Source organism: Rhineura floridana, chromosome 19 (genome assembly GCF_030035675.1).
Source record: "Rhineura floridana isolate rRhiFlo1 chromosome 19, rRhiFlo1.hap2, whole genome shotgun sequence".
NCBI classification, from domain to species: Eukaryota; Metazoa; Chordata; class Lepidosauria; order Squamata; family Rhineuridae; genus Rhineura; species Rhineura floridana.
The window spans coordinates 5515319-5542558 of NC_084498.1; the positions used below are offsets into that span (position 1 = coordinate 5515319).

At 46.1% G+C, this 27240-nt stretch overlaps 1 protein-coding gene and 1 pseudogene across 1 annotated transcript; both read right to left on the bottom strand.

The window, feature by feature from the left end:
• Positions 1–1606: 1606 nt before the first annotated feature.
• CCDC63 (coiled-coil domain containing 63) lies at positions 1607–21605 on the bottom strand. Its single transcript, XM_061603309.1, has 10 exons — positions 21532–21605; positions 19945–20134; positions 17539–17658; positions 13191–13372; positions 10433–10614; positions 8550–8767; positions 6506–6580; positions 4900–5092; positions 3701–3898; positions 1607–1739 (listed from the first exon to the last, which is right to left on the bottom strand). Exons 1-10 carry the CDS (start codon positions 21588–21590, stop codon positions 1609–1611), a joined length of 1548 nt encoding a protein of 515 aa, XP_061459293.1. The 5' UTR covers positions 21591–21605; the 3' UTR covers positions 1607–1608.
• On the bottom strand, positions 5770–5888 carry LOC133373615 (5S ribosomal RNA; annotated as a pseudogene).
• Positions 21606–27240: the final 5635 nt, after the last annotated feature.

Sequence of the window (27240 nt, forward strand, 5' to 3'; positions counted from 1 at the left end):
TGACGGTCAGAGCTGTAAGAAGACAGCTGTTAAAAGCACACAGCCACAGTATTCATGTAATGCAGTCAGGCTGATGCCTGAAAGAGTGCATCGCAGCCGAGTTTACAAGCCACAGGGTAAGAGACGTGGCAAACGTGCACCTAGAGCACAAGAGAATGCATATTTCAGAGCTTGGTGTCCAGAAACACAAGCACAACCATTTAAACCAGATCTTGACATAAATCTGAAAGGCACGAAGACAAAGAGTCTGGTTTTGTCAGGAGCGAAGACAGGAGGTCTTGAATGTTTTGTGGATGCAGATCATGCAGGGGAGCTGAGCAGTCGTAAGTCAACCTCTGGCATAGGTGTGATGTGGCACGGGTCATGCATTGACTGGAGCAGCAAGAAACAAAACATGGTGGCTGACATAATGACCAAGCCTTTGTGTGAGGAGAAATTTGGCAAACTGGCGACAAGGCTTGGAATGAGTTGAAATTTGATTGAATAAAGTTCTAGCTAAATGTACAGAGATGTTCTGAAATGTACTGTAATGTACTGAGATGTAATTTGGAACTGTATTGCAAGATGTATTGGAGAAATGTATTGTTGTTGTTGTAATGAGTTACAGACATGATGGGAAAAAGGGGGGATTGTTGACCATTGAACCACACTGTCACTGAGTCTGTATTCCATCAAGTCTGAAAAACTGTAACTAGGGGGAGTTATGTCTTTTCCCAGTCTGGGAACGGACTGCCAAGGCCGTTGCTATGGTAACCATCGCGATAGACTGGGAAAAGTTCTAGCAGCTATCTGTGTTAAGCTGTGTCTTCTGTGTATTGCCTCTGAACTGAGAGGTTCTCTTCTGTGTTTACCTTTGGAGAGAGATGTACCAGAAGGGGGGTGACTGAAGAAACTCTATATGTATTTACTCTTAAGCCTTTGGCCGTAATGTCTTAATAAAGACTCTTAACATGATCTAATGCTCTGAAGAAGTTTCTTGCTCAACTTAACTCCAACGTAATGTATGCTGTTTCACGCAACAACGCACACAAGTCAACAATGCACACAAGTCAACATCTCCTACCTGGCCACTCTATTTGTTTAACAAAGGAGAGGCTCATCTGACCAGCAGAGTGAGTTCCTAATTCCAAGGCACAGGATTCCAAAACAGGGGCTGAAAAGGGGACTCACAGGGACCATCCATTCCAATCCCCCCAACTCATAACAATATTGTGCATAAGGGCACTCCTGTCCTTGGTAGGGATGTATTTGCTGTACTGAACCTTAGAATAGTTGAGGGACAAGTTATTCCTCCTCAGTTAAGTGTTACTGCAGTGCAAACGCAAATTCCCATGCAATTGGAAGATCAAGGTGAAGGCGAACTTAGTTGTGCATATGGATTTATTCATAAAGTTAAAAAGGAAAACATGGCATAGGACCTCTTCAGAAACTGCAGACATGCAAAAGACCAACAGCATCCTTTATTAAAACTTCCTGATGCTTAGTAAAAGGCAGTCCATTTGGGCCCTCCACCCTGTTTTATATATACATAAAAATATAAACATCTGCAATATATGAAGTTGGTTAAAATGCCACTTGCTCCTGCCCAGGGCATCCACATGCCAACTTCTACGCTAAGGATGGCTTCTTCTTGTCCCGGCTGCTATCCATTCTCTCAACAGAGCTCTTTCGGGATTTCTCCTTCTCCAGATTCTCCAGGACCATGGCACGCAGGCTGCTGTGGTCCAGTGGACCCCCCACTATTGGGAAAGAAGTGAGAAATTCAGCAGGTCTCAGTTTTGGGTGGGGATGGCAGGGGAAATGACCAGTCAGGGCCGGCTCCAAACAGCAGCCAGGGGGGCCCTGGTTAAAGGCCCCTGGGGCTACAGGGGACCCTCTGCTCCCCTTCCATGATTTGCTACATGTGCACATCCCTGCCATGAGCCAAGATGGCAGCAGAAGCTTCAGCCCCTTTGGGAAACCTTGGCCACCATCTTGGTTAAGGGCAGCACTGCGCGTGCAACCACACAGCCGAGAAAGGTAGGTTGAAGAAGGAAGGGAATGGCGGGGGCTCCGGAGCTCTCACCATGCGATCTGTGGCAGCGATCTTGCTGCAAATTGCTGAAGGGGAGTGCCGGGGCCCGGGGCAGGCTTGTGCCCAAGGGCCCCGGCACGTCTGGGGCTGGCCCTGTTGCCAGTGTTCTGGCTTTGCTGCTGCTGCTTTTTAAAATCACAGCATGCAATGACACAGAATCTAAGCATGGTTTAAGACACCACCTGTTTTTCCTCTCCTACATCTAGACTCAAGGTGACTTTTAATGATCGGCAGGGCGCCCCGCTCCCTGGCTGAGCTCATTGTTCTCGGTTTTCTAGAGCTCTCCTGGAAATTTATTGGGGAAAGTTGAAATCGGGGGGGCAAGCCTTGGGGAGACAGCCTCCATCCCTGCTTCCCAGTTCCCCCCTTGCAAAAAGGGAGAGGGGACTGGTGACAGGAAGCGATGGATGGATCTGTTCATTTCAATCTTCTCAGTTTCTCATTTTTCCAGTCTTAAATTCAGTTCCCCACATTTCTGCAGCAAGTTGCTATTGTTTTACAAAAAAATCCAGATGAAAATTCTTCAGCATTTTAGTGCAAATTTCTCCTAATAAACATATTTTAATTCAGTTTTAATGCACATTTTTGCAAGCAATTTCTCCTAATAAAATGCATGTAATTGTATGTTATTGTCACTAAGATATTTATTTTTATCACACTTTCCCTTCATATGTGCATTTTTGTAAACACTGCTTGGTTGGAGAGGTGCATCACAAAATACAGATAGGTGCAAATTTCAAAGGATGGCTCCGGAAAGTGCTTTGGAAAGTGCAAATTTGATCGATCTGGCTGTGAATGCAAACTGAATCAAATTTCTCCCCCATTTCTTGTGGCCGGGAAGGCTTGATGGCAACACAAGAGGCTTTGGAGTTTAGGAGCATCATTTCCTGCCAAGCTGTCTGTGATTTGTAGTTTACAGCCTCCTGGCCCATCTTTCTGAATCAGTTTCCAACCCTCCCAAGGCTTGAGCTGATGGCCAGAGGTATCTCAGGCAAAGGCACCGCTTGTGCGTCCCCACTGAGCCTGGCCAAAAGAGGGAACTGCAGGGAGGTTAGCAGCTACATGCCGCCAAGGATGCCTCCTTGCACCAATAGGTAGAGTGTGTCAGGTGATCAACCCTGCTCCCAACTGGTATACAAACTTCCAGGTGAAGCTTGAGCCGCTAAAAGATCTGTTCTTGATAAGCACATAAAATAAATATTTATGTATAAATAAATATGTGTGTAGTAGATGTTTGTTTGTTTATCTCAGCCAATGGTCTTTACAATGTACATATAAAACATATATAAATAACTGAGGAGATCAAATGATCAGACTAAATTAAAACACCAATTGTTTTGTTACAAAAATAAACCTAATACTGCACAAATATAAGCATAAGATTACCAGACTCAATTAGAATTTCAAAAGTATACAAATACACATATTTATGTATATGTTTGTTTGTCTATTAAATTTATATTCCACTTTTCCTCCCAAAAGATTACAGGGTGGCAAACCCAAAGCAACAAAACAATATTATTAAAAATAAAATAAAAACGTATTTAAAACATTGAAAAACAATTAACATTTTTTAAAACAACGTTCCGCCTTCCCCTCCACCGGACAGAAGCCAGGGTTACTTACCGGGTTCCAAAGCATCTGCAAAGGGGTCTGCACTGGGGGATGGCGGAGTTACTTTAATGGCATCCAGCTTTTTCAGTAAGGCGGAGCCACCCAAAAAGGGGTTCAGCATGGGGACCGAGTCCAGTTCCCCCTCCACCTCCTTATAGCGCAAGAAAGATTCGATCAGCAGGAGGTCATTGCTTTTCTTCTCCACTATGCCTGCAGGAAGGACACATTTGAGATGCGTTAGGAGGGCCAGTGAGGGATCCTCTCCGTTGCATTGAGAAATTGGCAGTGGAGGATGACTTGATGACATTGGCATGGCAGGATTCCAGGAGAGCACAACCTGCCTTCCAGATGAGCAGTAAACCAGGAGGTGGCCCCTACCAGAAGGCAAACCAAAAACAGGTAGCTTTAGGCTGCAATCCAATATATGTCTACTCAGAAGTAAGCTCCATTGGGTTCAGTGGGACTTACTCCCAGGTCAATGTGTATTGGATTGTAGCCTTAGGCAGCAAATTACAGTGGGAACAGTGGAGACTTGCAGCTCTGATGTCAGCAGGTAGTGAATCTGCTCCTGGTTTTAGTCAGAACTTTCAAGGAGCTGTCTAAGGTTTGGACTGAAACCCGGAGCGGATTCACTGCCCCACTGACATCAGAGCCACTAGTCCACTACAGAGGAGTAACAATGGGGGCCCCATCAATTCTCCCCCACCCCACTCACAGTCACGGTGCAGAAAACAAGCCAGGCCAAGCGGGAAAAGATGGATTTTGGTTGCCCTTGGATTGCCTGAACCTCCCTGTACAGCAGGGATGGGCAACCCAGGGCTCCCAGAATCCAACCGTCCCTGGCTATTTGCCCCAGTGGGTGCAACTGATGGGAGTCTGACAACATAAGGCGGCCGACAGGTTCCCAATGGAGATTTCCAGGGGAAAGGCCAGAGCTCAGGGACAGAGCTCGTGCTTTGTGTGCAGAAAGTCCCAGTTTCGATCCCTGACATTTCCAGGTAGGGCTGGGATAGAGTCTCTTGTCTGAAACCTTGGAGCGCCTCTGCTAGTCAGCATAGACAATACTGAGCACAACAGGCCACTCGACTTGATATCAGGCAAATTTGAGTGTTCAAGCCTCCTGGCCCTCGCGTGTCCTGTCCACCTGGGGCCATGCAGAAGAAGAACCCCAAGTGACCAGCCACGTTTTCAAGCATGGCCGCATCACTCACTGAAATACTGCATCAGGTTCTGGTCTGTGATCTCCCCCGTCTCGCCCAGGTGCTCCCTGATCTTGGTGGCATCGCAGCCTGTTTGCCTGAACAAAAAGTCTACTGCTTGCTTCAGCTGGTCGAGGATCTTGCTGCTCTCTTTCAGCTTGTACTCATACAGGTTGGCATCTTCAGTGGTCTTTTGCAGTTTCTCCTGTTGGCCAAAAAGAGGTTGTCAGGGCTAGCCAGGTGGCATGGAGGCGGGGTAGCCAACGTGGTGCCCTCCAGAGGTTGTTGGGACTCCAACACCCATCATCTCCAACCCCAACTCTCATCAGCCCTGACCACTGGGCATGCTGGCCAAGGGCGATGAGAGTTATGAGTCAACCAGAGCTACAGGACCCACAGGGTCCCCAACTTGTCATGCCTCAACCGGAGGATTCCTCATCAAAGGATGACCTGGAGCTCCTGTTACTCAGTGAAGCCCTGGACCCGACTACATCTGAAGACGAGAAAGAATCAGGACTCTCGGACCAGGCAGCCAAGGGGCTATCCATGCAGTGGGAGAGATCAGCCTCAGGAGCCTTAAATGGCAGATGGAAGCCCACCCCATAAGGAGAAGTGTCAGATGTCAGAGAGAGACTCCTCACAAGTCAAGGTCTCTTCTAGGGATGGGATCTTTTGGCCGGTCCTGGTTCAAAAGCATTCTGTCGACCTAACAGGCTGTCATCGTAGCTGGCCTGGATTAGAGTTCATTTTGTGTCTGCGGTTGCTTTTATATGCCTTCAAATCGATTCCAACTTATGGTGACCCTATGAATCTTTTTGGATATATTCATAGGGTTTTCATGGTCAGAGGTATTCACAGGTGGTTTACCATTGCCTTCCTCTAAACCTACAGCACCCAGTATTCCCAGGCAGTCTCTCATCCAAGTACTAACCAGGCCTGACTCTGCTTAGCTTCCAAGATCAAATGAGATCGGGCTTGTTCAGGGTAATATGGCTATAGGCTCTGTATCTGCTAGCTGCTGCTTTTAAAGATATGTTGTTCTTTTTTGCTCAAAAAAGAGTACTGATATTAATATCGATATTTTAAAAGGAAATATTGGTATTTCATGTAACAATATTGATATTTTGAAGGAAATACTGATATTTTAAAAGGAAATATTGACAAATCATTCTTACAATCAATATTTTAGAGGCGGGTTTTTTTTTAAAAAGTCCATTTTCAAAAATAGCTGCCGAAATTCTCTATATTAAAATCCAATCCTCGGCGATTGGGAATATGCAAATTAATGGAAAATTTGGTACCAAATTCAAATTGGACGGAATTCTAGCACATCCCTAGTCTCCTCACAAGTCAGGTCATCCTCGTGAGGAAAAACCTCTTTGATACCAGCTGATGGAACTCAACTGGACCCTTGGCTGTGGAACATCTTCCCACCACCCCTGCCCCTTCCCTGAACTGCCGTCTCTGTGTGATCTAACCGCAGACTGTCTCTTGTCTGAACTGCTAGTCTCTGGGCTGCTTGGGGGGGCCTCCAGCTGCAACCTGGCCTGAAACAGGCCCCCCCACCCTTGCTGTCCCCTCCTCTCCCCACCACCCCCAAGCATTCACTGCCACTGACCTCCAGTTCCTTCAGGCTGCCGTGAGTGATGTCTTCGACCTTCTTCTGCTCGGATTTCAGCTTGCTGATTTCATTCTGTAGGACATAGAAGTGCAGAAGGAGTTAAAGCAGGGGGTGGAGAACCTTTTTCAACTGGAGGGCCACATTTTCTCGTGGACAGGTTGCCAGTGGTGGGCGGGGCCAGAGGCAAAAAATGGGCGGAGAAACAGATGCAACTCTTTCCTCTGTACAGTAGGTGACATTTCGGCCATGTAACAGCCAGAGGTTTTTACTCTCTGTCTCTCCAGGCGAGCGAGAGGCATTGTCACAGTTCAAGGTCAGCCATGCAACAGTTCTTGAGGAGGGTGGAGAGCAGGCTTGGGGAGGGGTGTGGCCAGTGGAGGGAGTGTGGCCTGGTAAGAGTCCCAAAGGCCACACAGCGAGGCTTGGTGAGGGGCGCATGCTACCCTGGGCCTCAAGTTCCCTACTGCAGGCACTACAGCCAACCACGGAGTGTTATTCATTTACCAACCTTGGCTTAGACCTTAAGACAACGAGCACTTACAGAACACACATGCTTTCAACATTGTGGACACAATGCTGCTCCAGGGGTCACCATGAGCCTCCCCCGGTGCCCACAGGGCCCCTCCTTCCCTCCGCTGAAATTCGGCTTGAAAGAGGCATTCTGTTGTAGCCAGTTAAGTAGGTTGCTGTTTGTGTTTAGTTACAGGGGAGGTGGCGTCCACAACAGTTTCTCCAGTTTGCAAAAGTGCCCACGGGCAAAAAGGTTAGCGGCCCCTGCCTAAGCTGTATAAATATTTAGGGTGATGGCCAAAATTAGCCTTACTCAGAGGAGACCCATTGAAATCAGTGGTCATGACTAATTTACAGCCATTAATTTCAGTGGGTTAATTTAGGTAATTTAGGGCAATTAATTTCAGTGGGTCTACTCCAAGTAGAACACAGTTGGATCTAACCCTAAGGCTGCTGCAATGCTTGTCCAAATTAATTGGTTTGATTGAAACTTTTCAGTCTTTTGAGCTTTTGTAGTTTTTATTTCTGCATTTTATTTTAGCTCTTGTCTTGTGTTTTAATATGCATAAGTAAATGGAAATACATTGTCACTGATGGGTGAATGGGAAAGCAATTTTTTTTAAAAAAGAAAGTCAATGTTCCAGGTATGGATTGGGGGGGGGGGGAGAGAAATGCAATTCAGTTTGCATTTAAAGCTGAATCTATCAAATTAACACTTTCCAAAATAATATGAGGACTGAAACTCAGCCATCCTTCCAAATTCGCACTTATCTGTATTTTGCAGTGTAGTTCGCTAACCAAACAAGGCTTATAACAATGCATATATTAGGAAAGCATGCATTAAAATGAATATATTAGTGAAAACAACATAACATGAAAACAAAAATGCATTGTAAAAATGTGTACATTAGTCAAAGCTGAATACAAACGTGTTTATTTAGAGAAGTTCACACTAAAATGCTGGAGAATTTTCATAACAATTTTTTTTTAAAAAATCACAAATTGCAGCAGAAACGTGGAGAACCAAATGTAGGATTGGAAAGAAAAACGAGAGCTAAGAGAGGCGAAACTGGCAGATCTTTCTATCCCTAGTTCCAGGCTCCTTTTTAGAAGTTTAGAGTTTTTGAGTGGGCTTTGGTGAAGAAACACCCTGAGTCCACCAAAACATTTTCTGGGTGTAGATCAAGTGGTTTAAGATCACCCTTACTGAAAGAGTGATGTGAATAACTCACATCATTTGGAATAAACCCCTCCAAATATTAGCCCTCTTGCAATCTGTCTGTTGGCTGCATGGTGGCAGCAATGAGACAGGTTTGTCTTCTGAAATGTTTTCCACACACACAACACACATTCCTTAAATTCATAACTGGTGTTTTATTCGGAACACAGCCCACTTGCAACAGGATCTGTAGCCAAGTGCCCAGCATGGCCGAGCAGAGCCGCAGGAGTGGACAGGAGAAAATGCTTGTGTAAAAGCAAAGCGAAGGGGAGGGGGGGACACAAGAGGGAGGAGAGGGGAGGAGGAACTAACCTGGATGTCTTCAATCCTCTTCTGCAGCCTTTCCATGTCATTGTTCAGCTCTGTGACATAGCTGAAGTAGGCAAAATTCTTCTCTTCTTTCTCAATGAAATCCTCCACCAGCTGGTCAATGTCGCCGTTCTCAGTCAGTTTCAGCAGCCGCATGTAGGCCACCTCATAGCTCTCAAAGCTCTCCCCTTTGGTCTTGGCACGCTTCCTCGCCTTGAGAGCTGCAACGGATGTACATGGGGAGGTGGACACAGTTCAGACAAAAGATGCTGACTTTGTCAGAAATCATTTTGGCAAAAGGTGCTGACCATGACACAGCAAAGAAACTGGGGTGGGTTTTTTACACAAAAATGTGCAAATAATAATGGACATGCATTTGGTTTTGCCATTCATATGCACATGGGCTCATCACTTGACACCTACACCATCAAGTGACAACTTTCATGTGCAAATAGGCTACCCTAGATCAAAGCAAATATTTCTACCATATTGCAACACTTTTCAGCAGAGACTGTTCATATGTGTGGCTGTTGCTCATCAAAAGTATAGTTAAGTGCAGAGTGAGTAATGTGCAAACAGACACCTGAATGTGTGCTGACCATTACAAAGTAGAAGTGCATTGTTAGGGCAACGTCAGACACTATTAAAATTCTGTCTGTGCCATTTGCTCTGCAACAGCTCATTTGCTAAATCTCCCTGTATGCTGAAATCTCCTTCAGAGGCCCATCTCTGAGTGCCTCGTCCTCCTACAGAAATTAGGTGGGCGGCAAATGAAGAAAGGGCCTTTTCAGTTGTGGCACCCCATGTACAGAATGCTTGCTAGAATGTCGGACTAGGAAATGAAGGTTCCAACCCTTGTTCAGCCTTGAAACTCGCTCTATGACTTTGGGCCAGTCACTCTCTCATATATGAAATAAATACAAAGAATAAATTTGGATAGGCAAATTTATGCAAATTTGTGTTATAGCCTGTGATGTTCCTGTATTAATGTATATATGGTAAGTGCTGTTTGTATAGAAGATATGTGGTAAGTGGAATGAAAGAGGAGGGGGGAGTAAATGAGCAGTAGAATGCTGGATGATTGGCTGAGTGTTTGGATGGCTGAGAGTATAAATGGAAGGATGACAGTTGAATCTGGGTGGACGTGAGTGGGTTGTTTTGGTGGAGTTGGGAGGTGGGTGTGAGTTGGTGTATGTCAGGAGAGTGTGGAGAAAGAGGGAGGTGGAGTTCGGATTAGTAATAAGTCAAATATCACAGTAATAGATGAAACCATAAGCTTGTAGATCATTATCAAAGTTATCTTGTTATTAATGTTATTTAATAAATACTATTTTGGTTTACCGAAGGCCTGATCCTTGGCTGGGGTTTCACAGACCAGAAGGGAGGGTAAGGTAATGACCAAGGCTGAAGGGAAACAGTAACAAATGGTGGCAGCGGTGAAGAGGAGAAGATAACATTATAAGTATCCAGAGCAACCCCGAGTTATGTTATCTGCATTGATACAAGGGGGTTGGGAACAGCATAGGCACGCAGTCACGAATGTAACCGGATAGAGAGACTCAGGCAAGGTCTCTGGGAACATTGGTTGTAGAACGTGACTGGTGGTGCTGCCTAGCAGGGGAATCTATTGAGATCTGTGCTAGAGCGGAGAGAGAAACCATAAAAAAGGACAGTCCGGACTGGTGGAGTCCCTGGTGGTGCCTAGTGAAAGGCAGTAGCCACAAGCAGGTAGGAACCTGACAGGGAGAGCCAGGGAAGGGCGTCACATAGCCCTGCATCCAGAGTCTTTTAAGGATCTAGCAACAGCTCTGCTTATAGGCTTAGAGGTGCTGTTTCCTTCCACACGCTGACACAAACATGCTCCTTTTCATCACATCGGACAGTACCTTCTTCCTTTTGGGCTTGCTCCTCAAATTCCGAGCGGTCCACCAATTTGATGAACATGAAGGCCTTCAGCTTGGTCTCATGGTTGTAGATCCGTTCCAGCTCTCGAAACTCAATGTTGAACTGTGCAATGTCTTTGCAGCGCCGTTCTTTCATAGCAGAGATCCTTGCAAGGGCTTCAACCCTAAATGTGGATGGGAGTCACAGGCTTGGTGGTGGTGGTGAAAATGTTCAAAATTAGGATGGGAACATAGGAAACTGCCTTATTTATACGGAGTCAGACCATTGGTCCATCTAGAGCAGTGTTGTCCCAACTCTACTGGGAGATGCTGGTAACTGATCTTGGCATTTAAAGCAGATGTTCTACCACTAAGCTAAGGCTGTTCTTCACAGGATGAATTGGTCCAGACCAGGTACCACCTCATTTTGTGTTGTGTTGTGTGTAGGCTGATGACAAGGCATTATGCTTGTACATCTTGGGCACGATCCACCAGAATAGGTTCTTCCTATCGGATTGTTCTCCATGTCAGCTCACTTACAGACTGGTCCAGGTTGCTAGACTTCAACTCCCATCATCCTTGACTATTGGCTATTTTGGCTAGACCTGATGGGAGCTGGAGTGCATCAACACCTGGAGGGCACCATGTTGGCTGCCGCTGGCCTCGTCTACACATCGTCTACACATCGTCTACACATCATGTACTGAAACAGCCTTGGTCGCTCTGGTGGATGATATGAGGAGGGCATTAGACGGGGGAGAATCCACCTTTCTTGTGCTCCTGGATCTCTCGGCGGCTTTTGATACCGTCGACCACGGTATCTTGTTGGATCGCCTGGAAGGATTGGGAATAGGAGGCACTGTTTTGCAGTGGTTCTGTTCCTTTCTCTCTGACAGGCATCAACAGGTAGCATTGGGAGATGAGGTTTCAGACCCTTGGCCCCTCACATGCGGAGTGCCACAGGGTTCTATCCTCTCTCCCATGCTATTTAACATCTATGTAAAGCCGCTGGGAGCTATCATCAGGAGTTTGGGGCTGCGATGTCATCAATATGCAGATGACACGCAGCTCTATCTCTCCTTTAAATCTTAACCAGAGATGGCTGTGGAGACCTTGTCCAAGTGCCTGGAATCCGTGAGTGGATGGATGGGAAGGAACAGACTGAAGCTCAATCCTGATAAGACCGAGGTGCTACTTGTGGGTGACAGGGGGAGGTTGGGTGCTGTTGACCTACAGTTTAATGGGGTGAGTTTACCCCTGAAAGATCAGGTCTGCAGCCTCGGGGTGGTTCTTGATTCCAAGCTGTCCATGGAGGCTCAGATTTCTAGCCGGGCAGCTTGGTACCAATTACATCTCATACGGAGGCTGCAACCCTACCTCCCTATTCATCAGCTCCCACTGGTGGTACACGCCCTGGTCACCTCTCGATTAGACTACTGCAATGCGCTCTACGTGGGGTTACCCTTGAAAACGGTCCGGAAACTACAACTGGTGCAGAATGCGGTGGCTCGGTTGCTTACAAACAGCCGCCGCCGTGATCACATCACGCCAGTATTATTTCACCTACATTGGCTGCCAGTTGTTTTCCGGGCCCAATTCAAGGTGTTGATATTAACCTTTAAATCCCTATACGGTCTCGGCCCAGTTTATCTGAAGGAGCGCCTCCAGTACCACAAATTAAGCCGCCCAACCAGATCAGCCACACAGGGCCTTCTCTCAGTCCCACCAACGAAAACAGCTAGGTTGGTAGGAACTAGACAGAGGGCATTTTCAGTGGCGGCCCCCACTCTCTGGAACTCCCTCCCATTCGATCTTCGCCATGCCCCTTCCCTGGATATATTTCGCCGGGCATTAAAAACTTGGCTTTTTGGACAGGCCTTCAGGAATTCCGGGGAGGGCTAACTTTTTTGGGATATTTTATTATCTATTGATCACCCTAACTGATTTCATGCTGCTGTGATTAATGATCGTACTGATTTTATTGTATTTTATCTGTATTGTATTGTAATTTACTGAATTTTAGTCTGTACGTCGCCTAGAGTGGCTTCGGCCAGATAGGCGACACAAAAATTAAATTTATTATTATTATTATTATGTTTGCTATCCCGGGCCTTCCACTATGCAGGGGACTAGAATTAGTGATGGGGATTCTGCCAGCTCAGCCTGCATCCAGGAGATGCTCTTTCAGACAGGTAGGTCCTTCATGAGGATACTCAGCTCATTAAAAAGCTGGCTCTAGTCCAGCCCACTCTTTGCTGCATTAGTCTTCCATGTGCAACTAGTGTGTGCACCTTTAAGAAGGGGGAGAATTTGGAACACCCATACCCACCTGCCTAGGAAGCTGCCTTATACTGAATCAGAACATTGATCCACCTAGCTCAGTTTTGTCTACACTGACTGGCAACAGCCTTCTAGGATTTCTTTCAGGTATTCCCAGCCCTGTCTGAATATGCTGGAGATTTAACCCAGGACCTTCTGCATTCAAAGCTGGTGCTCTATGACTGCGCTGTGGCTGCTCCCCTGCCATCTGAAGTGGTACTGTCCATTCTGCCACCCAAGGACTCTGCCACTTCATTCTGTTCCACGCAGGCCAGTTCTCTAGACATCCGCCTTCCATCAGATCTGCCATTTCAGGGCATCCTGGCTGGGGAATCTGCCACTAGCGAAATGACCATGTGCATGCCCACTCAGAATTACCCCCAGGGAAAGCACCTCTAGAACTGCAGGCTAAGCCCCCACCCAACCCGCCTGGCTGTCTCACCTTTGCTCATAGGCTTGGGTGGACTGCTCAATGGACACATCCATTGTCTTCCTCTGTTGCTCCAGTTTCTTGTGAAGCCGGGAGTAGATGTTGTCAAAGATGGACTTCTGGCACTGAAGGTTCTCTATCTCCTCGCGGAGCTTGGCGTTGGTGGTCAGAACGGTGTCAAAATAAACTGTCACCTGGAAAGAGGACAGAAGTGAAAATCAGGGAGGCCCCTGTGTGGTTCTAAAGCAAAGCTGGGCAACCTTTTTCCTACAAAGGGATGCTGAACCACAAATAACTACCTCTGCATAGGTTTAGTCCTTAGTCCTTTTTATTTGTGTTTGCTTAACAAGGTTTAGGTACTGCTTTATCAACACAAATCTCTAAGGCTGCAGTCCAATACATGTCTACTCCAAAGTAAGATCTCTTGGGTTCAATGGGACTTACTCTCAGGTAAATGTCCCAGGCTATGGTCTGAAGCCACCTAAGGCCAGCTCCCTGCTGAAGCTAAGCAGGGTCAGGTCTGGTCAGTGCCTGGATGGGAGACCGCCTGGGAACCGTATGGAAACCGCCTTGGGTTTCTAGCATGGAAAGAAAGGCGGGGTATAAATGTAATAAATAAATAAATAAAATCAATTTATACTGGGTTGCAGCCTAAATGGAAAAATACATAAAATGTAATATTCATTCAGAAACTGCCAAAAAAAGCCAAAGGTTAAAGACAAGATGTCATAAAACTTATCAAAATATAAAGACAATCAGCTATTTTAAAACAAATTTGCATAATAAAATTGCTGGAAGTGGGGCAAGAGCAACTCCTGTTTTGTTCTTTTGTTTATGTTCCAGAAGGGAGCTAGAGTTTGGGTCCTCCAGATGGCTAGGCTTGACTACCTTTACCTGTGATACTCTGATTGACTTCCTTCGGTCGCAGACTGATATGCTCAGGGAAGTTTGTCTGCCCCTCCTCCTTCTGCCCTTTCTCTCTTCTCTTCTTTGACTGTCCGAGAGAGAGGAGACACCTTTGTCTTTCTCTCTCTCCTGGAGTCCTGAGCCATGAGGGCAACTCCCACATCTGGGCACTGCGCCTCCAACTTAGTTAGCTAGAACTAGGTATGCCTTTCCTATCTACTATGTATTACTATAAATGAAGTGGCTTTTCTTATTTTACTAAGTCTTAAGTCTCAGTGATCCTAATGCAGGGTAAAAGGCTGCCACTTAGGTAAACACACACACTGGCACACAAGCATCTCAGACCATTGACGATCTCTGCTAATATCTATACAAACTTACATAACAAAAATCACACGTTAAAATTGCAAATCTATCTGCAGTTTTGTATTTTCCTGCAGATGGTGGACACTTCTGTCAAGCCAATGTGGTTAAATCCTCAGGAGATATCTGTTCTCTGACTATTATGAGGTGAGGTGGCTCTCCAAGACGTTGAGCTTCCCAAAGAGGGCACCTGGCTGGTGTCTTTCCAAACTGAATTCTGCCCTTGATGGACCCATTTCCTCAGGAGCAAAGTCCCACAGAGTAATATGCTTAGGATCTGGCTGAGAGTCTGATCCAGCAAGGCATTTTTAATGCTCTTATTGGAAATCTTCCAGTTTGGGGGCTGCCTGGGGAGTGGGAGGCTGCCTTATCCCAGCTTAGACTATCTGTCCCTCTAGCTTTGCCCATTCCAGTAGTTTTCAACTTTCTCAGACTGGGACCTCTCTTTCCAATTTTTTTTACTATGTACGTTAACTGCTTTCCTGCTTTCTCTCTCCCCTCACTCTATGCTAGGGTCACCAATGTGGTGCCCACAGACACAACACCACCATTGCGGTCCTCTGCTGGTGCCCATGAAGCGTCTGAGCTACCCCCGTCACTGCCCCCTTAGTCATGAAGTGAGGAGGACGGTTAACGTTTTCCTCCGTTGAAAAGTGCATAGACCTGATGGAGGAAGTTAGAAGAGTGACACTCCTTCCCACTTCCTCTTGCAGCTCTATGTGCTTCCCAAGGCTCAAATGAATTCTACTGGATCCGGCTTCCACCCAGATGCCTTGGGAAAGAGAAGTATGTCTGCAGCACACATTTTTTCTCTTTCTGTCTCTCAAGGGGTGGAGCTGTTCTGGGAGAGAGAGATGTAACCAAAAAGCCAGGCACCCACGGCACTTGATTAAAACTCCAGATGCATCCACAAGCCCAGAAAGGTTAATCACTCCTGCTATTATGAAAAAAGGACATGGCCTGCCTTCAAGTCGATCCCAGCCTCTGGCTATCCTATGAATAGGGCTTTCATGGTAAGCGGTATTTAGAGGGGTTTTTCCATTGCCTCCCTCTGAGCTAGTCCTCCCCAGCTGGCTAAGGCCTGCTCAGCTTGCCCCAGCTGTACAAGCCAGCCCTGGCTCCCCCCCCCCCCACTGGGCTATGCCAGCTGCTTTTATACTAACAGTGAACTCATTCTCTAAGTCCAGATCCTTCTATAGCCAAAAAACAACCCCACCCATGCACAGGAGCGAGGTGTCAGCAGGTTCAGGGGAATCCCAAAGGTTGTGGAAGTACAAGAAAGACTTTGGGGGAGGGAAAACCTCAAAAACAAACCAGTGTGGGTTGAACTTGCTCAATGGCCACAGACTACTGACTGACTGGGAGTGGAGTGGACGGAAAGCTGAAGAGGAAAGGAATGGAATGAAATATGCTGGAAGAGGGCATGGCTGGCTGGCTGGAACCCTGAACAGGAGCATACCACACTGCAACATTCCACTTGTTCTCTCCTTATCTCCCAGCATCCCCCACAATGGTGATGCCCCTGGTGTGACCAAACTTACTGTAATGAGCCAGCCCAGATATTGGCTTAATGTATGCACAAAATGTGCTGAAATCATTTACATTTGCTTCTTTTGCTTAGTTTATAGCTGACTGATGCATACAAACCAAAAGGTAAGAAAAGGTTCATTTTAAAAATGGGCTATTCCTCTCTTCTGAATAAAGCAATGTTTTCTTATGAGGCACAGCATAGATTTATAGATTACAGCAAAGCCTTTGACTGTGTAGATCATGAAAAACTATGGAATGCTTTAAAAGAAATGGGGGTGCCACAGCATCTGATTGTCCTGATGCGCAACCTATACTTTGGACAAGAGGCTACTGTAAGGACAGAATATGGAGAAACTGATTGGTTCCCCATCAGAAAGGTTGTGCGACAGGGGTGTATTTTATCACCCTATTTGTTTAATCTATATGCAGAACATATCATACGGAAAGCGGGATTGAACCAAGAAGAAGGAGGTGTGAAAATTGGAGGGAGAAATATCAATAATTTCAGATATGGGCTCCTGCTGGGAGGAAGGCCAGGATATAAATCAAATAATAAATGAACAGATAAATATGCAGATGACACCATACTGCTAGCAGAAACCAGTAACGATTTGAAACAAATGCTGATGAAAGTTAAAGAGGAAAGCACAAAAGCAGGACTACAGCTGAACATCAAGAAGACTAAAGTAATGACAACAGAAGATTTATGTAACTTTAAAGTTGACAATGAGGACATTGAACTTGTCGAGGATTATTAATACCTCTGCACAGGCATTAACCAAAATGGAAACAATAGTCAAGAAATCAGAAGAAGGCTAGGACTGGGGAGGGCAGCTATGAAAGAACTAGAAAAGGTCCTTAAATGCAAAGATGTATCACTGAACACTAAAGTCAGGATCATTCAGACCATGGTATTTCCAATCTCTATGTATGGATGTGAAAGTTGGACAGTGAAAAAAGCGGATAAGAGAAAAAAGTAGATAAGAGAAAATGAACTCATTTGAAATGTGGTGTTGGAGGAGAGCTTTGCGCATACCATGGACTGCGAAAAAGACAAATAACTGGGTGTTAGAACAAATTAAACCAGAACTATCATTAGAAGCTAAAATGATGAAACTGAGGTTATCATACTTTGGACACATCATGAGAAGACATGATTCACTAGAAATGACAATAATACTGGGAAAAATAGAAGGGAGTAGAAAAAGAGGATGGCCAAAGAAGAGATGGATTGATTCCATAAAGGAAGCCACAGACCTTAACTTACAAGATCTAAACAGGGTGGTTCATAACAGATGCTCTTGAAGGTCACTGATTCATAAGGTCACCATAAGTCATAATCGACCTAAGGGTACATAACAACAACAAAAATTGGCAAACCTCCTCCCCTGAAGCTTGGAGCTAGAATATTAAATATTTGTGCTGCCTTTAACTGGGTTTCCAAAAGTTTTGGTTTTTTTAACATGTGGTGTTTTTATGTCATCGCCACCTCCAGGAGGAGACAGACTATCAGTCTCAATAAAGACAGAAGGTGTGAGGCAGCTGCGAAGAGATGGCTCACATGATTGAGACGGTTGTCCAGCAACTGGATCTGTTTCTGGAGCCACTTCCCGTCAAACTCCTGCCGCAGTTTGATCACAAAAACTTTTTGCTTTTTAATCTTGTTTTCCAGTTCCGTGATCTAAAAACATAAAGATGGAGAAATATATCAAGATCCTTGTGCATCTCTCTCTCTCTCTCTCTCTCTCACACACACAAACACATACACATACACACACACACACACTCTGTGTGTGTGTGTGTGTCTGAAATCAAGTTTTAAGACAAGTGTAAATAGACTAGGGATGGAGGCCATACCATCTAATTTGTCAATTTTGTTCCTTTTAGTTTCTAATTTTTCAAATCTTAAATTTGGTTCTCCATATTTCTGCAGCAATCTGTGCATTTAAAAAAAATTGAAATCTCATGAAAATTCTTCAGGATTTTAGTGCAAATTTCTCCTAATAAATACATTTTTACATGCAGTTTTGACTAATGTACACATTTTTTTGCAAGCAACTTATCCTTAGTGCATTTCTTAATGTTATTTTCACTAGTATATTCATTTTATTCAAACTTTCCCCTAATATATCCATTTTTGTGTGCATTGGCTGAAGAACTGCATCGCAACATTCAGATATGTGCAAATTTCAAAAGGATGGCTGTGTACTGGTTCTCGTATTGCTTCGCAAAGTGCACATTTGATAAACTTGGCTTTAAATGTGAAATGAGTCAAACTTCTCGCCCATCCCTAGAATAGACCAAATTTAGTTGATAAGAAACCTATTGTTTTTTAAAATTATGTAGTTCTCTCTATGTGCATAATAGCACTATACTGGGTTGTGGGGGGGGGGGAATCCTGTGGCCAGGTGTTGTTGGACTGCAACTCCCATCAGCCCCAAGCCGCATGGTCAATTGTCAGAGATGATGGGAGGCGGAGTCCAGCAACATCTGGAGGGTCACCACTTCTGCACCCTTGTTCTATACTGACTGGCTGTGGCTCCTCAGAGTTTTAGACAGGCGCCTTTCCCTGCCATACCTGGAAAGGCTGGAGATTGGGCCTGGGACCCACTGCAAGCAAAACATAGGCTCCACCACTGAGCTATAACCATTCCCCTAAAACTGGTTCTCAAACTTTTTTCTGCATGGACCACTTGGAAATTGCTGAGGGTCCCCGTGGATCACTTCAAGATTTTTTCTGCCTGCTGCAGTAATCATAATATGTTGTGCTAGATCCTATATGATTTTTAATTTTATTTCTACAGATAAGCCGTAAACCACTGGAATGAAGCTCATGGATCACAGTTTGGGAACCTCTGCCCTAAAAACACAGTCAGATTCTAGTCCTCATGGTTCTGAATAAAGGGCTGAATTAAACAAGTACATAAGAAATGTCCTTATACTAAGTATTTTGCACACTGACTGGCAGCAGATTTCCAGGGTTTGGGACAGGGGTCTTTCCCAACTCTACCTGGATAAGCCATGAGTTGAACCTGGAACCTAGCCAAGTATAGTAATACCTCAGTTAACAAAACAGATGTGTTCATATGCATTACTTCTGTAACAGAAACTTTGGTACCAGAGGTAGGAATAACATGGAAAGAACAGGGAGAGGTTCCTACACCCACTCAGCTTCAACAGGGGCTTTAAAGGGTGCCTACCTGGCACCCACCCACTACCCCTCCTTTCCCCTCCCCTCCTTCTCTTCCTCTATTATATTGGATCCTTCCCTTCCCAGCTCTGGAAGAAAGCAAGAGATGAGCTTTAATGCAAAGCAAACCCACAGGTATGTCAATTTCACCCAAGCAAAGCAAAGGCACAGGCTGGTCAGTTTCACCTTAAAGCATAGGCACAGGCTTGAAAGACTGCACAGCAAAGCTAGTCGGTTTTACCTTTAAACAAAAGCCTTACTTAAAAGGAGCTTTGTTCCTGGAGGATTCATTAACTGAGCTATTCCTGTATTGTCAACACTGACTGGCAGCAGCTCTCCCAGCCCTACTTGGAGATGCCAGGTATTGAACCTTGGATGTTCTGCGTGCAAAGCAGATGCTCTGCCATGGAACTACGGCCCTTCTATTGCTTTTCAACTCCAAAAGAGATGTTTCATTTTTTGCCTAAGGATCAACAACCGGCACTACCTGGGCTTATGTGCCATCAGCTTTTGAAGCAGGCCCCTGTAACAGCACAAACATCAGAATTTAGCAAACACTAAATAGGTTTTCTGTTTGCAGCAAGAGCAAACTAGAAAGCCAAAAGTATAAGCTTCTGCTGGGAGGAAGGGTGGGATATAAATCAAATAATAAACAAATAAATAGGCCGCTCAGTCTGTGTGTGCGCGTGCACATGTAGGGGAAGTATAGCTTTGATTAGCACTCTCACAAGGTGGCTATCACACTTCGCCCTCCTCCAGACATCTCACACACTGTACCTTGTCATCCAGTTCAGCAATCAAGGCCTTGGTAGCTCTGATGAGAGCTTCATACTCATCTTTGGTCTGCAAAAGGAATTTAAGCTCCATGCAATTCTGGTCGTCCATGAAAAGGTTCCGGGGTGACTTTGTGAGATTCAGCAGTAAATTGATCTCGTCATGCTCTTGCTTCAAGGCATGGATTTGTTTCCTGCAGCAGAAGAGGAAAAGAGATGAGAGAGTGCACGCCTAATATCAAAAGGCACCACTCAACACTCACAACTGAGCTGCACATGAAAGCAATAAACAAGCACATGGAGTTCAATCCATGGAGGATGACAGTCCATAGGTATTAGGCGTGGTAACTGAGCCTCCATGTACAGGAGCAGTACGCCTCAAAATTAGAAGCTGGAACCAATCAACATCAGAAGGCTGTCATCTTCAAGCCTTGCTTGTGGCCTTCAAAAAGGGGTGTCTGGTTGGAAAGAGGAGGGTGGGGCTGGCAACAGTGGTCTGGAACATGGAAATTTTTCAGCCCAAGGGCCATCTTCCTTCATGGACAACCTGCCAGGGGCCACATGCCCGAGGTGGGTAAGAACAGAGCCAAAAAGTGAGGAGAGGCAGCAGAGGCACAAAAAGGGGGTGGAGCAATGTCTTTGACTCTTGCCTTTGAAGAGGAGGCTATGTTGCAGCCATGCAAAAGGCAGAGGTTTCTACATCCCCATAGATGCCCCCCCATGTTCGGCCCCCAGGCCTGAAGTGTCTGTGGTCATCCCCTCATGTAGCAGCACTAGGGAAATTCAATTCAGCTCATATTTAAAGCCGAATTTATCAATTTTTCACATTCCAAAACAATGGAAAATGGAAATAGACTGCCTTCAAGTCGATCCCGACTTATGGCAACCCTATGAATAGGGATTTCATGGTGAGCAGCATTCAGAGGGGGTTTACCATTGCCTGCCTCTGAGGCTAGTCCTCCCCAGCTGGCTAGGGCCTGCTCAGCTTGTCACACCTGCACAAGCCAGCCCCTTCCTTGTCTGCAATTGCCAGCTGGGGGGTGACTGGGCTTCTTGGGACTCTGCAGCTTGCCCACGGCTGCACAGGTGGCAGGGCACGTAACCCCTAAGCCACATGCTGTGGGGTGATCTTTAGCTGGTCCTTGACACCCAGGAGACACGAGTGGGGATTTGACCTCACAGACTCTGGACTCCCCAGCCAGGCTCTCCTCCCCACTATGCTATACCAGCTGTTTCCAAAACAATATAGGAACCAAAACACAGCCACCCATTGAAATCCACACATATTTGAATTTTGCAATGCAGCCAAAGAATGTTGACAAAAAAGCATATATGAGGGGAAAGTGTGCACAAAAATGGATGTATTGGTGAAAATAACATACAAAAATGCATTAAATTAGGACAAATTGCATACAAAATGTTAATTGGGATAAATATGCACTAAAATGATGAAATAATTTCATGATTTTTGTAAATCGCTAATTGCTGCAGAAATGTGGAGAACTGAATTTCAGAGCAGGAAAATGAGAAACTGGGAGAATTGAAATGGACAGATCCTCGGCCACACCTGTTAAACCTCTGCTTCACTTACTCCTGTTGGAACAGCTGTTGTTGAGTCTTGACACCAAAAGACTTCCTGCTCTCCACCATAATCCGAAACTGTTGCTGCAGTTTCCTTAATTCAGTCTCCGCCATCATTTCTTTTTCCTTCTCAGTGTAGTCAGAATTCTCGCTCCGCACATGGGATCCTCTCCGTCGCTGCAGATCAGGGTTGTGGGAAAAGAACAAGAAAGGAAGGAGGGAGGGAGGGAAGGAGGGATGAGAAGTGGTGTCCATTTTAACTGAGAAGGCCTAAGCCTCTCTTCTCTTGATTTCTATATTCCTTCCACCAACAAAAGCTATTGGATGGGCCTGAGACAAAGCAATGTCACAGGCCCCCTATTTCAAGTATCATCCTCTCAACTTCCAAAATCCCGACACAGAAAGAGCGTGTTCTGCTTGACGCATTGCCTCAGTTCGCCTATTAGCATTTTAATTTTGCTGAATGGAGGGCACTGCGAGCCTCGACAAAATGCCAGAGGAGCTAAACTGAGGTGCGTGACAGGACCTCAGCAGCACCTCACTTTCTGGACCACCAAGTCAGCTTTTAGAGTGAGGAAGCTGCTGGCCTTCTCCATGGTGCCTCCACAGCGCCACCCAGATAATGGCCGAAGAAGGGTACTGCAACTGATTGGTCCAGTCAGGTCAGATGAGGTCCAAGTTTAGTTCTCTAGCCTGAGCAATATGTCAGCCAGGTAGGTTGACCCCCAGCCCATCTTCCATCCTTTGGCCCCTTGGCCCCCTATCTTGAGACTATGCTACCTGCCTTTGGACGTGTTGACTACCACCTCTAGAAATTGACTTGCCACACTGGCCCTGGCCAACTTGATTTGGCTCCTCCCAAATGTCAACCAGGGAAACATGAAGCCTGGCCACTTGCAGGCCTGATCACCACACAGGACCCTAATAACACGTCTTGCCACAGGGATCAGAAACCAGTTTCCAAGCTGTAAGAGATTTTCTTCACAGAGCCCAGGAGGGGGTTAAAGAAGAGGAAAAGCAAAAAGGATAGGCCCACACTGTCAGTAGTGTAGTGGCAAATTCAGAAGTGCAAGGTCCCTTCATAATAGTCATGCCACGCCCCCTCACAGCCACGCCCCCTCATTCACTCATTTGCTTTCTGTGGTCATCTCCTCAATCCTTCCTCTGCACACCTTCTCCCACAACAACAGATGTCCCTAAGAGCCAATCAGCATGAAAGGGGAGAGTGTTAGCTACTGAGAAGAGTCTTCTCAGTGGCCAACTCACCTCCTTTCCCTCTGACTGGCTCCAATCCACAGGAAAGGACAAGGAAGCATGTTGGAAGACTCTTCCCAGTGGCTCACACACTCCCCTTTCATGTTGATTGGCTTGTAGGATGCTGAACCTGGCTGGAACCCTGCTTCCAAAAAAGTAAGGGGTCTAAGCCCTCCTCCTGAGACCCTGGATGACTACCTCCCTGCACACTGTGCTCCACAATCAAGAGTCCACAGCAAGGCCCCCAGATGGGCTTTACTACTGTATACAGTTCCATAGCATAACTGTTAATCCAGCCCTGCCATGGAACACGTTCATTCCTTTATTCTGGGAGTTCCAGATTTCTCCTCTCTTTGTCCCAAAGCACAAGAGGATGCAGGTGTTGCTTCCCTTGCCCAGCAGCTTCCGCTCTAACCTTTCCCCTGAAACAGCTGCACCACATAGAAGCCAGAAAGTGGGGGGGAGATACCCCCTCAGCCTCCTTTGCTTAACATCCCATTTGCCTTTAGAGCTCACAATCAGCTCCAGGGTACAATTGAAACATCGCGGGGTGCACTGCTCCATACTGCAGAAATAAATCAGAATTCGGCACAAAGGATTGAACAAGGAATTCTGCAACCAGCACAAAGTGTGCCAATTATATACATAGGCACATAGTTGATAAAATCCATTCCGCCTCGGTCAGTCACTACAAGGCACGGCAGCAAACAAAGCTAAGCAGTAAGGTACACGCACACATGCTGGATATCATGCTCAGTACTTCACCAGGCTTTTGAGTTTATGTCAGACATTGCCCATCCAGTTTCAGCATATCTGTGCCACAATAGGGGCTAGAAGCTTGATTTTTTAAAAAATAAAAAAATAAAGGTGAAAGCAGAGGTTCTCAAAATCCCGGATCCTAAATCCTGCTCTGAGCTTGTGCCACAGTATTAAGGTATGCACAGCACTTGCTTATTACAAACCTCTGCATGTATGAATTTGCTCTCTGTCTTTCCCACCCTTGCTCTCTCTATCTCCCTTTCTGCTGTTGATATTATTTTGGTGGTTTTAAAACAGCAACACTGGAGAAGCCACTGGAGAGCAGTGGAGAACACAAGGGTAGAGGGGGGAAAGTTAAGTCCAAAGAGCACAACAGAACACAACTGTCTTTGCTTATCCTCCAAAAGGGAGTTTCCTAGTTCTGGGGCTACAGCAAGAAAGGCCCTGCATCTCACAGCAACCAAGCAGTCTAAAAGCTGGAACGTGAGGGTGACTGATCAGAAATTTTGGGCAAGGGTATATGGATGAAGCTGTTCCAGATCAGCTTTTACAAGTCAAAAAACTTGCCCTTTGAAATGCGCTCGGAAACCAACAGGTACCAATGTCATCAGTACAACACAGTGGAACAAGGAGGTGGCACCTTGCGCCCATCAATAAATGGGCAGTGGCATTCTGGACCAGATGACATTTCTGCTCAACTGTCTTCAAGGGCAGCTCCACGCAGAACACTTTATAGTAGTCTAATCCGAAAGTTACCAAGGCATGAATGGTGGCAGTCATTTTTACCAGCGCCTTCATGATTCTCCTGTTGATGGCAGACACCTCTGTCAAGCAAACAAGGACAACCCTTCTCCAAGCAAAACCCGAACCCTGAAAAGAAGAGCAAGTGTAAATTGGTCAGTGTCAGCAAATCCTCACTATCCCTTCATGAGCAAGACCCCCACCAGTAATTCCTTGACCCCCACCAGCAGCAAATTCCATCCTTGCCCCCTTTACTCTCTTGCTATAGGACAAATATCACCCCAGACAGCTTTCCCTGTCAGGAGGAGAATATTTGCATCATGTCATCATAGCCCATGTTCCTTATCTCCAGGTTATAACTGGCAGCGGGGGGGGGGGGAGGGACAGATGGTGAAAATTTGTCCAACCCATTCAGGACTTGTGTCTCCATAGACATGCCAAGAGAGCACATGGTGGTGCTGTGCACCTTCTTCTCACCATTTTTATGGAAATCCACAAGCCAGGCAAGTTGGTCTAAACATTCTGGTAAGTCTGGGTGCAAAGGAGTTGGTGGAATGGCAAAGGAGAAATCAGTTCTCCTCTTCCGGCAAGCCCAGGATTTGCTGGATCATCTAGCCCAGCTTTTCCCAACCCAAGATGTTGCTGCACTACAACTCCATCTTGCCAGCATGGCCAGTGGTCAGGGATGATGGGAACTGTAGCCCAGCAATATGTGGGTAGAGCTTGGAAAAGTGACTTTTTTGAACTACAACTCCCATCAGCCTAATCCAGTGGCCATGCTGGCTGGGGCTGGTGGGAGTTGTAGTTTTAAAAAGTAACGTTTCCAAGCTCTGCATTTGGGGACCCAAAGGTTGGGAAAGGCTGATCTAGTCCACTCATCAGGCACTACCTACAGACTTCCAAGTACATCTTGCCTTGAAATCATCAGGGCTAGAAGCTTGCCTTTTTGCTTTCAAATGAAAACCAGCATTTTCATGGAAGTTAATTCTTCAGCAATGCCACAGTATACACCAGTGTCTGCCATGGAACTGCCCTACATGTTGCCGAGGATTATGGAGTGTGTTCTTCTAGGCCGCACCATGAAGTCACTGCCACACCACACCATGGGGACCAAGAACACCAGCTAGAGCTTGCGCAACATTCCCACACAGGTGTGAGTTGTAAAGGGAAGATCCATTGTGGTGGATGGGTTGCCTTTCAGGGAAGGTTGCCCCCCACAACCTGTCAGCATTAAGTATCCCCCCCTAAATATTTGAGAGGGAGACTTTCTCTCTTTCTCCCCCCCCCCACCAGAATTTGAAAATGGTTGATTTGGTCCAAATCGCAGTGGCTTAAACAGGGATATCTTAGATTTAAAATACCCACTGATGAAATGCTTTCAAAGAATGCTGGGGGGGAAGTCAGGGAGGATCTCTCAGATCACACACCCTCAAAACATTTGGGTGTGTGGTCCAAGAGTTGCTCTGTTGGGCTCGGGGTGACACTTTGCAATGGCAAAATATGTTGGACAATTAGTGTGGGCTGGATGGATAGAAAATTGGATGTGCAACATACCAATAAATGACAGATTGCTCTGCCCACTCTCCCTTGCGGCCCCTTCCACCTGGAGCTCCCTAACGGAACTTCTGTTTGATGTTGCCTCTCCCCCCCCATTAAATCCAACCCCCACCTTGTTGATGAAGCCCTTGCTTTGCCAACCCCCCCTCTTCAACCCCATCCACAGAGTGGCATTCAGGGCCCTTTCAGACATCTTTTTTTATTATGCATTCATGATACTTTATGTTCACTGTGCAATTGGGGGCCATACACAATCTCACTTTCAATACTCTTTTGTGCCTGTAAAAACTTTTGGGGCAGACTCCTTTGTTTGCAGCCAGTGCATGTCCCATAGTGTCCTGCCGAAATCCTGAAACTTTTTGACACAAATGATCTGGTTCTAGCTCAAGAGTGCCCCCCTCCAGATGGCAATAATGCAACAGCACTGGGGAAGCATTGCAGAAGAACTAATACAGCAGAATGATGTATGAATGGTCCAGTATAAAACCACCACGACTGCACTGTGATTGCACCCATCACATGTTGCATAACAGGATCAGTCTGGAAGGGCCCCACATATATGCCACTGTATTGGGTCATATCCATCCCTTGCTATTCTGGTCCCTCCCACTCTTCCTGTTCTCTCCCCGTCATGTCAAACTTCCAATTGCAAGCTCCTTGGGGCAGTGACTTGCCTTTTCCACTTATGGCATGTATTTACATTGATGGTGCTGTACTAATGAATACTTACAGACAATCCTGTGCACTGGGTGAAAGAACTCACCCTTGAAATCCCTTTAAGGGAAGAACCACAGTTCAGCGGTGGAGCACGTGCATTGCATGCAGAAGGCCCCAGGTTCAATCCCTGGTACCCCCCAGCTTTACAAAAGGACTAGGAAGCTGGGGGTGGGAAAGACCTTTCTCTGCCCAGAGAGCTACTGCCAGTCAAGGGAGGTAAGACTGGGCTACAGTGGTGTCTGGTGAGCATTGGATGTGGTGGGGCGGAAGGCAGGGAGCCCAACAGGAAATGGAGCCAATGCCAATTATTGGTGGAGCCAGAGCCAATGAGAGGCAGAGCCAGCTCACTCTGGTTTTGCCCCCATCCTTCTTCCTGCTCAGTTCTACAACGGCACCACTGAGGCTAAGGAGGGGAAGCGAACAGGCAGTGACACCCCCTGGACTGGTTTTACACCTCTTTGCCCTGGCTTGAGATATATGGGTGGGGGTGGGATTGTCATTTAAAAAAAAATCTTTTTAATGTACTTTTCCTTGCTGTGAACCACCCTGGGTAATAAATCTAATAATCGGGCAGGCAGGCAGGGGATAGCTGGCTGAGAGCAGACCAAGTTGAGTGGGGCAGTCAGCAAGGTTTATTCTAAGCCTTTTTTTTCCTGCTGCCCACCCCCAAACCAAAGTAATTTGTCCCATA

What these genes read in the sequence shown, in the direction of transcription:
- CCDC63 (XM_061603309.1), bottom strand. Translation starts at nt 21,590, where the DNA reads ATGGTGGAGAGCAGGAAGTCTTTTGGTGTCAAGACTCAACAACAGCTG. An exon ending in ACCCAAGCCTATGAGCAAAG is followed by an intron (nt 10,615 to 13,190) that starts GTGAGACAGCCA and finishes ATCCACATTTAG; the next exon opens with GGTTGAAGCCCTTGCAAGGA. An exon ending in GCAAGCCCAAAAGGAAGAAG is followed by an intron (nt 8,768 to 10,432) that starts GTACTGTCCGAT and finishes CATCCGTTGCAG; the next exon opens with CTCTCAAGGCGAGGAAGCGT.